Source organism: Dendropsophus ebraccatus, chromosome 5 (genome assembly GCF_027789765.1).
Source record: "Dendropsophus ebraccatus isolate aDenEbr1 chromosome 5, aDenEbr1.pat, whole genome shotgun sequence".
Taxonomy (NCBI): domain Eukaryota; kingdom Metazoa; phylum Chordata; class Amphibia; order Anura; family Hylidae; genus Dendropsophus; species Dendropsophus ebraccatus.
Window position 1 is genome coordinate 30661437 of NC_091458.1, and position 13191 is coordinate 30674627.

At 44.7% G+C, this 13191-nt stretch overlaps 1 protein-coding gene across 1 annotated transcript in view; it reads left to right on the forward strand.

Moving 5' to 3' along the window:
* Nucleotides 1-8729: 8729 nt before the first annotated feature.
* DDX10 (DEAD-box helicase 10) overlaps nucleotides 8730-13191 on the forward strand; it is a 161055-nt gene continuing 156593 nt past the window's right edge. Inside the window, exon 1 of the mRNA XM_069969768.1 lies at nucleotides 8730-8928. Coding sequence (XP_069825869.1) covers nucleotides 8734-8928 — 195 coding nt within the window. The 5' untranslated portion in view covers nucleotides 8730-8733. The remainder of the gene's footprint in view (nucleotides 8929-13191) is intronic.

Genomic DNA, 13191 nt, shown 5'->3' on the forward strand with positions numbered 1-13191 from the left:
TTAGGGATCTCATACCACCATGGTGGTGCTGCTCTCTGCCCCGCTTAGGGATCTCATACCACCATGGTGGTGCTGCCCCCTGCCCCTTTAGGGATCTCATACCACCATGGTGGTGCTGCCCCCTGCCCCCTTAGGGATCTCATACCACCATGGTAGTGCTGCTCTCTGCCCCGCTTAGGGATCTCATACCACCATGGTGGTGCCGCTCTCTGCCCCGCTTAGGGATCTCATACCACCATGGTAGTGCTGCTCTCTGCCCCTCTTAGGGATCTCATACCACCATGGTGGTGCTGCTCTCTGTCCCACTTAGGGATCTCATACCACCATGGTGGTGCTGCTCTCTGTCCCACTTAGGGATCTCATACCACCATGGTGGTGCTGCTCTCCCCTGATTTGCAGTGGTGAAGGGAACTCCATTGCTGTTGGCTATTTTACTGTAGCTGCCTACTTTATTTGGAGAAGGCTGAATGTCTGGGCAGGAAAGATGTATGCAGAGTTAAGGCATTTCCCCAAAATTATATATACAATGATTCTTTGTCTAACTTTTATCCAACCTTCTACAATGGCTGTTATGAACTCACCTAACCTTGTGCCAGCACTGTTCTCATCTTTCTTGTGGGCACTGCTCCCAGCCATTTCATGAAGCTTTGGGATGGCTTCACTGGTCGCCATTATACAGGCAGGGGGCAGCGCTGCTCCTTTCCCTGGTAGGCAGTGAGGGGTGAACAGCCAATCAGTGGAGACTCAGATGCTCTAGTTAGGTGACGTATCTACACCTGCTGCTCTTGGGGGTCCATTATAGGACTCCACTTGCGTTTCTTTTGACTCTCTGGTTTTGATTCCTTATTGTGTTACCTGGTATTTCTCCTGCATTAGGGCCCGTTCCCACTGAGCAAAAGAGGCAGATTCCGCTTAAGATTCTGCCTGTTCTATTGCTTCAATGGGATTTCTCTTGCAGCTCTGCTTTCCACTCAAAGAATTAAAGGGGTTATCCAGCACTACAAAAACATGGCCACTTTCCCCCCTACTGTTGTCTCCAGTTTGGGTGGGGTTTTGAAACTCAGTTCCATTGAAGTAAATGGAGCTTAATTGCAAACCACACCTGAACTGGAGACAACAGTAGGGGGAAAAGTGGCCATGTTTTTGTAGTGCTGGATAACCCCTTTAACATGTTTATTTACTGAGCAGAGAGCAGAGGCGCATAAGAAATCCCACTAAAGCAATAGGACAGGCAGAATCTCAAGCGGAATCCAGTTGGGGGCCACTATTTAGTGTAGATTTTCCAAGTAAGTAGGGACAGTGGTTGGGCTGATTGGCATTGTTGCACTGATTCCTATATATTTGGACAGTGATTACACATCCTCTGTACAGGACAACAATATTAGACCAGTCAGCTATTTGTCAATGGCCCGATGCCCGTCTGAGCACTGCCACCTCTTCAGTGTTCACTTAGCAATGAATTACAACATTGTCCATTGATTCGAATACTAACTTTGTGTTTAGTTTTTTTCCTTCCACCCAGGAGCATGCACATATTTTATAGACACCGTACATTTTATGATTCTTTTTAAAGAGGTTTTTACCCCCCCCAAAAAAATAAAATAAAATAAAATAAAATCGACTGGTGCCAGAGATTTGTCATATATGTACTTCTGTTAAAAAAAACAAACTGTGTGCCGAGATGAAGATGACTCTTTTACAAAAGACACACCTACCTAGAGGAAAGAGATTTCTTCAGAATAAGGAAGCTTTGGGTAGGTGAGATTTATGATTCTTCACAAGAACTTAAAACTGGGGACATGGTACCTGAAGTTAAAAACAAGAAACTGGCAGAACAGAGAAAGTGTGAGCTTGAAAAAGATAAAAATCATAAATTCCCCTGAATGTTCTTAGTGGCTAGAATACAGATCAGTGGTCATAGATTTGAATTTCCCCTGTGTTGAGACACCAAAGTTGTTCTGTATGCTAGCATTATCTCCTATACATTAGTGAAGAAAACATGAGCATACCCGAGCGTAGGGCATCTGATTACTGGTGGCTGCAGAAGTTGGATGCAGCACTAGGGAGTCCTAAAATACATGAATACAGTCTTGGCCTATGGCTGAACCCATGTTTCCCCAGACACCCACCAACCTCTGCAGCCACTGGTAATCAAGTGCGAAGGATCGGACTCCAGCATGCTCGAGTTGAGCTCATCTCTACTATTAACAATATGTTCCCACAGTATTTTTGCACAGTATTTTGGTCATTATTTTGCAAACCAAAAGCAGGAGTGGATTGGAAACACAGAAAGGCTCTGTTCACACACTGTTGAAATTGAGTGGATGGCCGACATTTTAATGGCTAATAACATCTGTTATTAACAGCGGCCGATGTTTTAAAATAACGGCAATTATTTGTCATTAAATGTTGGCCATCCACTCAATTACTCAATTTCAACAGTGTGTGAACAGAGCCTTTTTCCAATCCACTCCTTGTTTTGGTTGCAAAATACTGCGCAAAAATACATAGCCTTATTCTGCAACCTTTACACATCTGTATATAAGAAAGACAATGGCTTTAAGTCAGTAGCTGCATGATGATCAGACGACTATGACCCTCACATGTCTCCATATGTAATTGGAGCTATACAAGTCTATGGGTTCCATATTGTGGATACACACATCTCAGAACCTCTAAGGTGCCAGGATAAAACCTTTGTAAATCCATTGCCTTATTTGCACTAAAAGTAACAGCCATAGGTTATTTTCAGAGCTACATCCATAATTCTGCAGCCTTCAGAGCTGAAATCTCTCATGATTCCTTACTGACTGAATGTAAATGTCTTCACCCAAGGCACTGTACAGTAGACAGATATAAGTTAAACAAACCGCCCCTGTATTACAGAAGCACAGAAGTTAAGGAGTGAGTAGCCTGCAGTCTTCTCATTGACTCTCAGTGAAACATCATGTGATAATTCTTGTATCCTCTTCTTGAATTTTCCTCAAACACGAGAGTTTGCAGTTATTGGGAGGGTCAGTGTGTATATTGCAGGTGTGTTTTTATAACTTTCTGTGAAGCTACCTCAATGATATCCGTGATCTCCGCCTAGCGAGTAAACAGCAAGTTTTATAACAAGTTAAGTAAATAGGGAAAGTAAACTGCTCCATGCGCTGACCTGGCAGTGATCACCTCTCACAGCGCTCCATATATCAGCAGGGGAAGCTCCTGTATGCTTACAACTGGAATTATTACCAGACCTAATGTCAAGAAGGTGATAAGACGTTATTTTTACCGTTCTATTTTTATGATTATTTTATTACCATATATGAAATAGGGGGTGTAACTATAAGGGTGCACAGATCGTGAGGCGCATAGACTAAACAAACTCTTATTTTTACTTAAATATTCAAAAGAAGAGCTCGTGGAGCCTCATTGAAGAGTCTCAAAACACAGGACTATACAGATATCCCTCTGGGAAGGACCCAGCCAAGGGTGGCTTCTGTAAGGAAACTAGCAAAACCACCATATTAAGTGGCCCTATAAGTCAATGTAATGTAAGGGATAAACCAAGGTCAGGTAACCATCCACAGACAGCTGTTTTGGGGTGTTGCCCCTCATCAGTGTGGAGCAGGATTCTGGCTAGGTGGGAGCAATGCCTAGTAGAGCCATAAGAGAAACAGATTGCTGAACTCAGGGAGACCAGACAAACGATAACAGGCTGCTAGTGAAAGCGCTCAATGCAGTAAAGTCCTAGGTGCATTGCCCCCTTGGAAGCATGAATATGGAAAAGAAGAGCCTGTGGAGCCTCATTGAAGAGTCTCAAAACACAGGACTAGCCAGATATCCCTCCGGGAAGGACCCGGCCAAGGGGTGGCTCCTGTTAGGAAACCACCAAAACCACCATATTAAGTGGCCCTATAAGTCAGTGTAATGACAAGGGATAAACCAAGGCTAGGTAACCATCCACATACAGCTGTTTTGGGGTGTTGCCCCTCATCAGTGTGGATCAGGATTCTGGCTAGGTGGGAGCAATGCCTAGTAGAGCCATAAGAGAAACAGATTGCTGAACTCAGGGAGACCAGCCAAATGACTTAAAGGGGTACTCCAGAGAAAAAAATATATTTTCCTTGTCAGGAACTGTGCAGTGTAGGAGTGGTTTTCTATGGGGATTTCCTCCTGCTCTGTACAGTTCCTGACATGGACAGAGGTGGCAGTAGAGAGCACCGCCCGCTCATCGGATGATTTGATTGTCTGTGTGGGGGTAAAATTTATTGTTATTGGTCACACATTTCTCCGTGTAAACTGGAGATGCGCGACCCATAATAATGAATTTTCATGGCCGCAAGAACTATATGATGATCGTTTAAGGGGTCTTGCTGTGCTTGTAAAGGCAAGAGTAGCGACAATTGCTGATTACCGCCCTATTGCAGTGGTGGACGGCCATTTATTGCTCAGTCTAAAAAGAGCTAAGTCAGGCAATGCCCTTGTGAAGAAAGGTATGCAAATTAGCCCTCCTCTAGAAAAAAATGTGTCTCTAGTGCCACCTATAGGAGGTTTACCTGTAGATAATTTTTCTCAGTCATTTTTGGCGAGTCTCTCATTCTCCCTATGTCAGATGGCAATCTTTGCAACTAGAGACAGTACCCCTGAATAAGGGCAAGAACCCTAAGATGTGATACTTTTTTATACATTCGTTTGGATTTCAGGTCTATATACCACGCACATTATTTATTTAAAGGGATATTCCATTTTTTCATGTATTGCTGGGGTTGATTAAAATTAGAATAAAGTTCAGCTAATCACTGGCCTGTCTTGGCCAGTGAATGGCAGAGTAGGCAGGATCTGCTCCAAGTTCTCATCTCAGAAGTAGGCAGAAGGACTGGAAGGAGGTGAACAAGAGCTGTCAGGGACCAGGGGAAGGTAAGTACTGCTTTTTTTCTATACAGCGGTGCCTTGGATTATGAGCATAATTCTTTCCGGGACCATGCTTGTAATCCAAATCCACTCTTCAACCAAAGCAAATTTTCCCATAAGAAATCATTGAAATGCAGACAATTGGTTCCGCATCCCAAAAATAATGATTTTATTTGGAATAACATGTCAAACAAATCAAACAAACATTTAGAAACAGCTGAATGTGGCATATTATAAGTTACTGTACAGTATAGCAATCAGCATGTGGTGTATAATATATAGTAAGTGCATAAACCTGAAAAACAACAGCAGTTTGTAGGTTAAAACTACAATTCCCCATAATGCAGTAGCGTAGTACAACAGGCTAGAATAGAGAAGCTGGGCTGCTGTCAGAGGTCTGTGTGGTCACATGACAGCAATGGGGAAGGGGGAAACCCCCGTTCGGCATGGACCAATAAGGAAGTGAGAATCACAGAGCTGTGCAGGAGGACAGTGACAGAAACTTTTCCATACAGCAGTGTGTATAGCTGAGTGTGAGTGCAGGCACATTATAGCAGGAATGGAGAGGATGGGAAACACAAAGGGGGAGATTTATCAAAGGGTGTAAAATTTAAACTGGTGCAAACTGCCCACAGCAACCAATCACAGCTCCTCTTTCCTTTCAGCACTGCCTAAAGCTGAGCTGTGATTGGTTGCTGTGGGTAGTTTGCACCAGTCTAAATTTTACACCCTTTGATAAATCTCCCCCAAAGACTGACAGAGACTGCAGGGAGCATGAAGGAATGAGCAGGGCAGATGTGGGCACATACATGCAGCGCTCTCTGTCTGGGGAGAGAGGGGTTACAGCTATGAAGAGATTACCTCCACAGTCCTGTCCCCTGATGCAAGCCCCAGCCTGAAGTGGATCTGCTATGATTTGGAAGGTGAGGGAGACTTCCTGGGTCAGAGTACAGGGCTGTAGACCCCGCTATGCAGACCATGCCCCTCCTCCAATTGCCCTCCCACCCAGTACTGTGAGCTCTTAAACCAAAGCAATGCTCTTAAACCAAAGGGTAGCTATTGAGCAACTCTGGAAGGAGTTTGATGGGGCTGGCCCGTTGCATTTGCTTGGTGACTATGTTGAGGCCATTTCTTGCATGTATACTTTGTGGGACAGTTAACATATGTATGGGAACAAGGTCACTAAGTGAATGGGACATGCAGGTCTGCCATGGTATATGTCAGCAACCCTTTTTGACAAATTCCTGCCATACATCCTGCAATGAGCCTCTAACATGTGACTTCTACCTCACTGTGAAAAAAACAAAACTACAAAAAATAGCAGTATGGGCAGGAATGACCAAAAAATACTAAAATCCTACTACCAAAATTGTGTTGGTGAAAGAAGGGTTCATGCACATTTTTCCCTTTAGGACAACGGGAACTGCATTTAAAAGGGGTTGTCCAGGCTTACAAAAACATGGCCGCTTTCTTCCAGAAACAGCACCGCTCCTGTCCTTAGTTTGTGTGTGGTATTGCAGCTAAGTTCCATTGAAGTGAATGAAGCTGAAGTGCAAAACCACAAAACCTGGAGACAAGGGTAGTGCAGTTTTTGCAAGAAAGTAGCTGTGCCTTTTCTAATCCTGGAGTGTGTGCTGCAGAGTAGGGGGCGGAGGGGACACAGAAAAGGTGAATTCATTTTGCGACACTGAATGGAACTGCATGTTGCTTGGATACCAATAAACCTTAGTACCTGTGGTTCCCCAGATAACGGTGAAGCCTAGCACCTGTGGTTGCCTGGATACCAGTGATGCCTAGTATCTGTGGTTGCCTGGATACCAGTGATGCCTAGTATCTGTGGTTCCCCAGATAACGGTGAAGCCTAGTATCTGTGGTTGCCTGGATACCAGTGATGCCTAGTATCTGTGGTTGCCTGGATTTCAGTGATATCTAGTACCTGTTGTTGCCTAGATACCAATGATGTCTAGTACTTGTGGTTGCCTGGATACCAGCGATGCCTAGCAGCTGTGGTTGCTGGGATACCAGTGATGTCAAGTACCTGCAGTTGCCGGGATACCAGTGATGTCTAGTACCTGCAGTTGCCTGGATACTAATGATGCCTAGTACCTGTGGTTGCTTGGATACCAATGATGACTAGTACTTGTGGTTGCCTGGATACCGGTGACACCTAGTACCTGTGGTCGCCTGGATACCAATGATGCTTAGTACCTGTGGTCGCCTGGATACCAATGATGACTAGTACTTGTGGTTGCCTGGATACCAATGATGACTAGTACTTGTGGTTGCCTGGATACCAATGATGACTAGTACTTGTGGTTGCCTGGATACCGGAGAAGCCTATTAGCTGTGGTTGCCTGGATACCAGTGATGCCTAGTAGCTGTGGTTGCCAGAATACCAGTGATGTCAAGTACCTGCAGTCGCCGGGATACCAGTGATATCTAGTACCTGCGGTTGCCTTGATACTATTGATGCCTAGTACCTGTGGTTGCCTGGATACCAATGATGCCTAGTACTTGTGGTTGCCTGGATACCAATGATGTCTAGTCTGGATACTGGTGTATCTTAGTACCTGTGGTTGCCTGAATAGCAGTGATGCCTAGTACCTGTGGTTGCCTGGATACCAGTGATTCCTAGTACCTGTGGTTGCCTGGATACCAGTGATTCCTAGTATCTGTGCTTGCCTGGATACCGGTATAGCCTAGTACCTGTGTGTTTCCTGGAAACAAGTGAAGCCTAGTAACTTTGTAGTTGCCTGGAAACCTGTAATGCCTAGTACCTGTGTGAGTGCCTGGATACCAGTGAAGCCTACTAACTGTGGTTGCCTGGATACAAGTGAAGCTTAGTACCTATGGTTGCCTGGATACTGGTGAAGCCTAGCACCTGTGTGGTTGCCTGGATACCGGTGAAGCCTAGTTCCTGTGTGATTGCCTGGATACCGGTGAAGCCTGCTACTGTGGTTGCCTGGATACAAGTAAAGCCTAGTACCTGTGGTTGCCTGGATACTGGTGAAGCCTAGCAGCTGTGTGGTTGCCTGGATACCGGTGATGCTTAGTAACTTTGTGGTTGCCTGGATACTGATGATGACAAGTAAGTTTGTGGTTGCCTGGATACCCATAATGCCTAGTAACTTTGTGGTTGCCTGGATACTGATGATGCCTAGTAACTTTGTGGTTGCCTGGATACTGATGATGCCTAGTAACTTTGTGGTGGCCTGGATACTGGTGAAGCCTAGCAGCTGTGTGGTTGCCTGGATACTGGTGATGCCTAGTAACTTTGTGGTTGCCTGGATACTGATGATGCCTAGTAACTTTGTGGTTGCCTGGATACTGATGATGCCTAGTAACTTTGTGGTTGCCTGGATACTGATGATGCCTAGTAACTTTGTGGTTGCCTGGATACCAGTGAAGCCTGCTAGGAATGGTTGCCTGAGTTTTGCCTCCCAACATTTATGGTTCATTGAGTGAAAGATCCATGGTTACAGACATATCCATACATTTGAATGTTTTTCAATTTTATTATTATCCCAGAAATCACAAGAAAATTTTCAAAGGCGCAAAAACAAAAAAACACTACTCCCAGAAGGATCCACTCCAATCCCCTCCCAATCTCTGCAGAGATATAGTGGGGAAGGGGCGGCGGTGTTCAGCTCTACTGACAGGGTACAGCTGCTGTAACTATGACCACTTCTCCACAGCTCAGCACCCCAGCACAGCCACAGCCGGAACTGCCCCCGTGTTTACAGTCAGTAAAGCTTGTTGAATGACGTCATCAGCCGGCGCCGCGCACATGTGCACTCAGCGTGTCTCCAGGAAGGCAGCGAGTGCGGGGCAGCGATCATGGGGGAACCAGCTGAGGGGGGCAGCAAGTCCCTGATCGATCACACCAATGACCCGGTGAAGAACTTCGAGCGCTGGAAGAAGAAGTACAACAAGAAGAAGGAGCGGTGCAAGACCCAGAGGAAGCAGAACAGGAAGCCGGAGTGGCAGATAGAGAAGGAGAGCATCAACCACCTGGTGCGGCGCTATAGTGAGGTACGGCTCTGCTATACTAGCACAGCTGCTGTGCTCTCCTGTACTATATCAGTGTATAGTAACAATCCTGTGTATATCCAGAGCTGTAAGCCTGTTCATACACAGTATAATCCCATGTGTGTTGTGGAGTACACTTCTCTCCTACACCTACATACACCATAGTTCATACTGCCTATCCTATCCAGGATTTTAAAGGGCCTGTCCAGGTTTAGAACAACATGGCCACTTTCTTCTAGAAACAGCATCACAGTTGTCCTTAGTTTGGGTGTAGATTTGCAGCTCGGTACCATTGAAGTGAATGGAGCTGAATTGTATGGATAACCTTTTTAACTGGACAAAAAAAAACCTGCACATTTTTGTACTGGTTTTAGAATGGAATCTGTGATGGACACCTCAAACTAAGCCGTCATTGTGCGTCTCTGTCAGTGATTCCTCTCTCTGTCAGTATTAGTGTGGGGCTTTTTAGTGACCGACATTTGCAATCGGTCAGTTATGAATGTAAATGCCTCAGTATATAGTGATTGCTGCACGTAACGCGTCACTGTCATCAGGGTAAATGTTTGACTTGTCATAGAGTTTTGATCGGTCAGGGTCTAAGGGCCCTATTCCACCGGACGATTATCGTTTGCTTAATCGTTAACGATCTCAAACGACCGCTATTGCGAAAAACCTGAAAACGTTCACTCATTTCCATGGAACGATAATGGTTACTTATGATCGTAATTGCGATCGTTTCTTCTTCGCTATTTATTCGCTATTGCGTTCGTATCTATTGCGAACGACCGAACGATGTCTTATTCAATGCGAACGTTTTGCGAACGAGCAACGATAAAAATAGGTCCAGGTCTTATAAAGCGATCAACGATTTCTCGTTCGGTCGTTAATCGTTAACTGCATTTCAACCGAACGATTATAGTTTAGATTCGAACGATTTAACGATAATCTGAACGATAATCGTCCGGTGGAATAGGGCCCTAAGTGTTCAGGAGAAGACCGCCCTGAGCATGATCCTCTCCCAGCTCTGTGTCACATGATCAGTCGGGCTCATAATGTAAGTCTATGGAGCCCGACTGATATGCTGACAGAGTGGGGAGGGGATGTGCTGCAGCACTGTTTTCTCCCTGCTCATTCTGACGATTAGAGTGGTATTACACGGGCCGAGCAGGGCCCGATAATACCTGTAAACGAGCAGCGATCTGCTAGATCGTTGCTCGTTTACTAGGCCTATTACACGGCCCAATAATCGTTTGACAAGAGCTGCAAGGACATCGTTACCGATGTCCTTGCAGCCCTTGCTAAACTGGCATACATTACCCATCCACGTTCCAGGGCTGCTCCTGCCGGCCGCTTCTCCTGCCGTCCGCTTCTCCCGGGGTCCCGTGCGCGCTGTAGCTTCACAGTGGCCTGTCAGATGGTAGGCCGCTCAGCCAATCACAGGCTGGGACCGCTGCGGCCTGTGATTGGCTGAGCGGCCTATCAGCTGACAGGCCTCTGTTAGGCTAGAGCGCACGCGGGACCCTGGGAGAAGCGGACGGCAGGAGCACCCCTGGAACGTGGATTGGTAATGTATATCGTTAGTCACCGGCCACGCACCGCTATTACACGCAGCGGCGCGCGGTAGGCGCCCGACGAAAATAGGGTCTAACCTATATCAACGATCAGCCGATGATCGTTGTCATCGGCTGATCGATGCATTTATTACACGGAGCGATAATCGGCCGAATCGGGCCAATTCGGACGATTATCGTTCCGTGTAATAGTACCCTTAGTCTTGGTCTGAGTGTTCAGACTCTATAACACCTTGGACTCCTGCAGTGTGATTACATAGTGCTGATTAGTTACTGTGGAACAAATTAAACTGATCCTTATGGTCTTTTTTTACACGGAACGATTATTGTTCGTTTTTGCATCTCATTTGAGCGACAATCGTTCAGTGTAAACGCTGCGAACGATCAAGCGACGAGCGAGAAATCTTTCATTTTGATCTTTCAACAATGTTCTCAAATCGTCGTTGATCGTTCGCAAAAAAATCCGCAGATCGTTCCGTGTAAACAGTCTTTCACCGATTTCACCCATGTGTGAGATAGGCTTAAGCGATCGTAAAACGATTTTTCTGTACGATGTATCGTTCCGTCTAAACGCTGATCGTTATAAAAAAAAAAACATTGTTTATTCAAAATCGTTAATCGTGTGATTGGGCGAATTATCGCTTCGTGTAAAACCACCATTACATGGATCAGTATAAGCAATCTAATGGCTGTTTGTAAATAAAAAACACATTGGGGGAGATTTATCGAACATGGTGTAAAGTAGAATCGGCTCAGTTGCCGCTAGCAACCAATCAGATTCCACCTTTCATTTTCCTAAGAGTCTGTGAGGAATAAAAAGTAAAATCTGATTTGTTGCTAGGGGCAACTGAGCCAAATCTACTTTACACCAGTTTGATAAATCCTCCCCCTGAGTGTTAAAAATATTTTTTTTTATTAACAGTAGTGCTGAGAATGAACGTATATGTCTCCTACCTTCATCCTAACCTGATGATAGTTTCCCGTTAGTAAAGAAAAATCTCCCCCTTTTCTTATTTTTCCATTAAAGAATGTAAAGAGAATAAATGAGCATATTTGGTATTGGCGCATGCGGAATTGTCTGAATGATTACAGCGCACCTATAATTTGATCATGGCAGCAGGATACGCTGGTAAAATCTTGCCGCTATGGTGTCTGTGCAGGAACTCCCCGGCATGCACCAACACATGACAGCATATTCTGTTGCCTCGATGAAATGATATAGATAAGATTTAAAATGTACTGTTTTTAAAAGAATACAAGAAGGAAAAAAAGCTTAACAGGTTAAAAAGCAGCCCTGGGGTGAGATTTATCTCTGATTCTATTGTTCTATCAGGGTGTCAGCCGTTATACACAATCTTCTCCATGTAAATGTATCGCAGTTACATAAATATATACTAGATGGCGCCAAAGGGCAAAGACGTCTCATCCCCTTAGTGCAGATTAGGATTAATTTACATGACTGCTGTAGGCTAAAACCAATGCCCAGCAGGGCGGATAACTTTGCTGTTCTCAGTAGAAATGTATATGGTGTATTGTCATCTTATTTCACACTTGGCCACAGTACAAGTGATTCATAAATATGGGGGGAGATTTATCAAACATGGTGTAAAGTGAAACTGGCTCAGTTGCCCCTAGCAACCAATCAGATTCCATCTTTCATATTCTAAAGCAGTGATTTTCAACCTTTTTTGAGCCGCGGCACACTTTTTATACTTAAAAAATCCCGGGGCACACCACCTACCAAAATGGCACAAAATGACACTAAAACAGCACATATTATACATATAGTTCACGGAGTTCACTCTTGGGGGTTTTAAATCAGCTTCTTATCACCACAAGAGCTGCTTTTTAAGCCCTCAAGAGTGACATATGCCGGGCAGAGATCCTTTCAATAAATTATTCATTTTAAAAAAGTGAAATAAAAAAGGATAACCCCCTCATATATACAATCCCATGTAACCTCATACATACAGTCCCATGTATTCCCATATATATATATATATATATATATATATATATATATATATATATATATATACAGTCCCATGTAAACTCATACATACAGTCCCACGTATATGAGCACATAATTATCAGCACCATATACTGTGGTGATGTGCACTGTATAGCCACAGTATATGGTGCTGATTATTATGTGGCTCATATAACTGCAGTATAAAGGGGTACAATGAGACGTACTATGGCCATGAGGCCAGAGTACAAGTGCCCCCTGCTTTGCCCTCATACAGTAATAATGCCCCCTGCAGTATGCCCCATATAATAATAATGCCCCCTGCAGTATGCCCCCATATAATAATAATAATGCCCCCTGCAGTATGCCCCCATATATTAATGCCCCCTGCAGTATGTCCCATATAATAATAATGCCCCCTGCAGTATGCCCCCATATAATAATAATAATGCCCCCTGCAGTATGCCCCCATATATTAATGCCCCCTGCAGTATGCCCCATATAATGCCCCCTGCAGTATGCCCCATATAATAATAATGCCCCCTGCAGTATGCCCCCATATAATAATGATAATGCCCCCTGCAGTATGCCCCATATAATAATAATGCCCCCTGCAGTATGCCCCCATATAATAATAATGCCCCCTGCAGTATGCCCCCATATATTAATAATGCCCTCTGCAGTATGCCCCCATATATTAATAATGCCCCCTGCAGTATGCCCCCA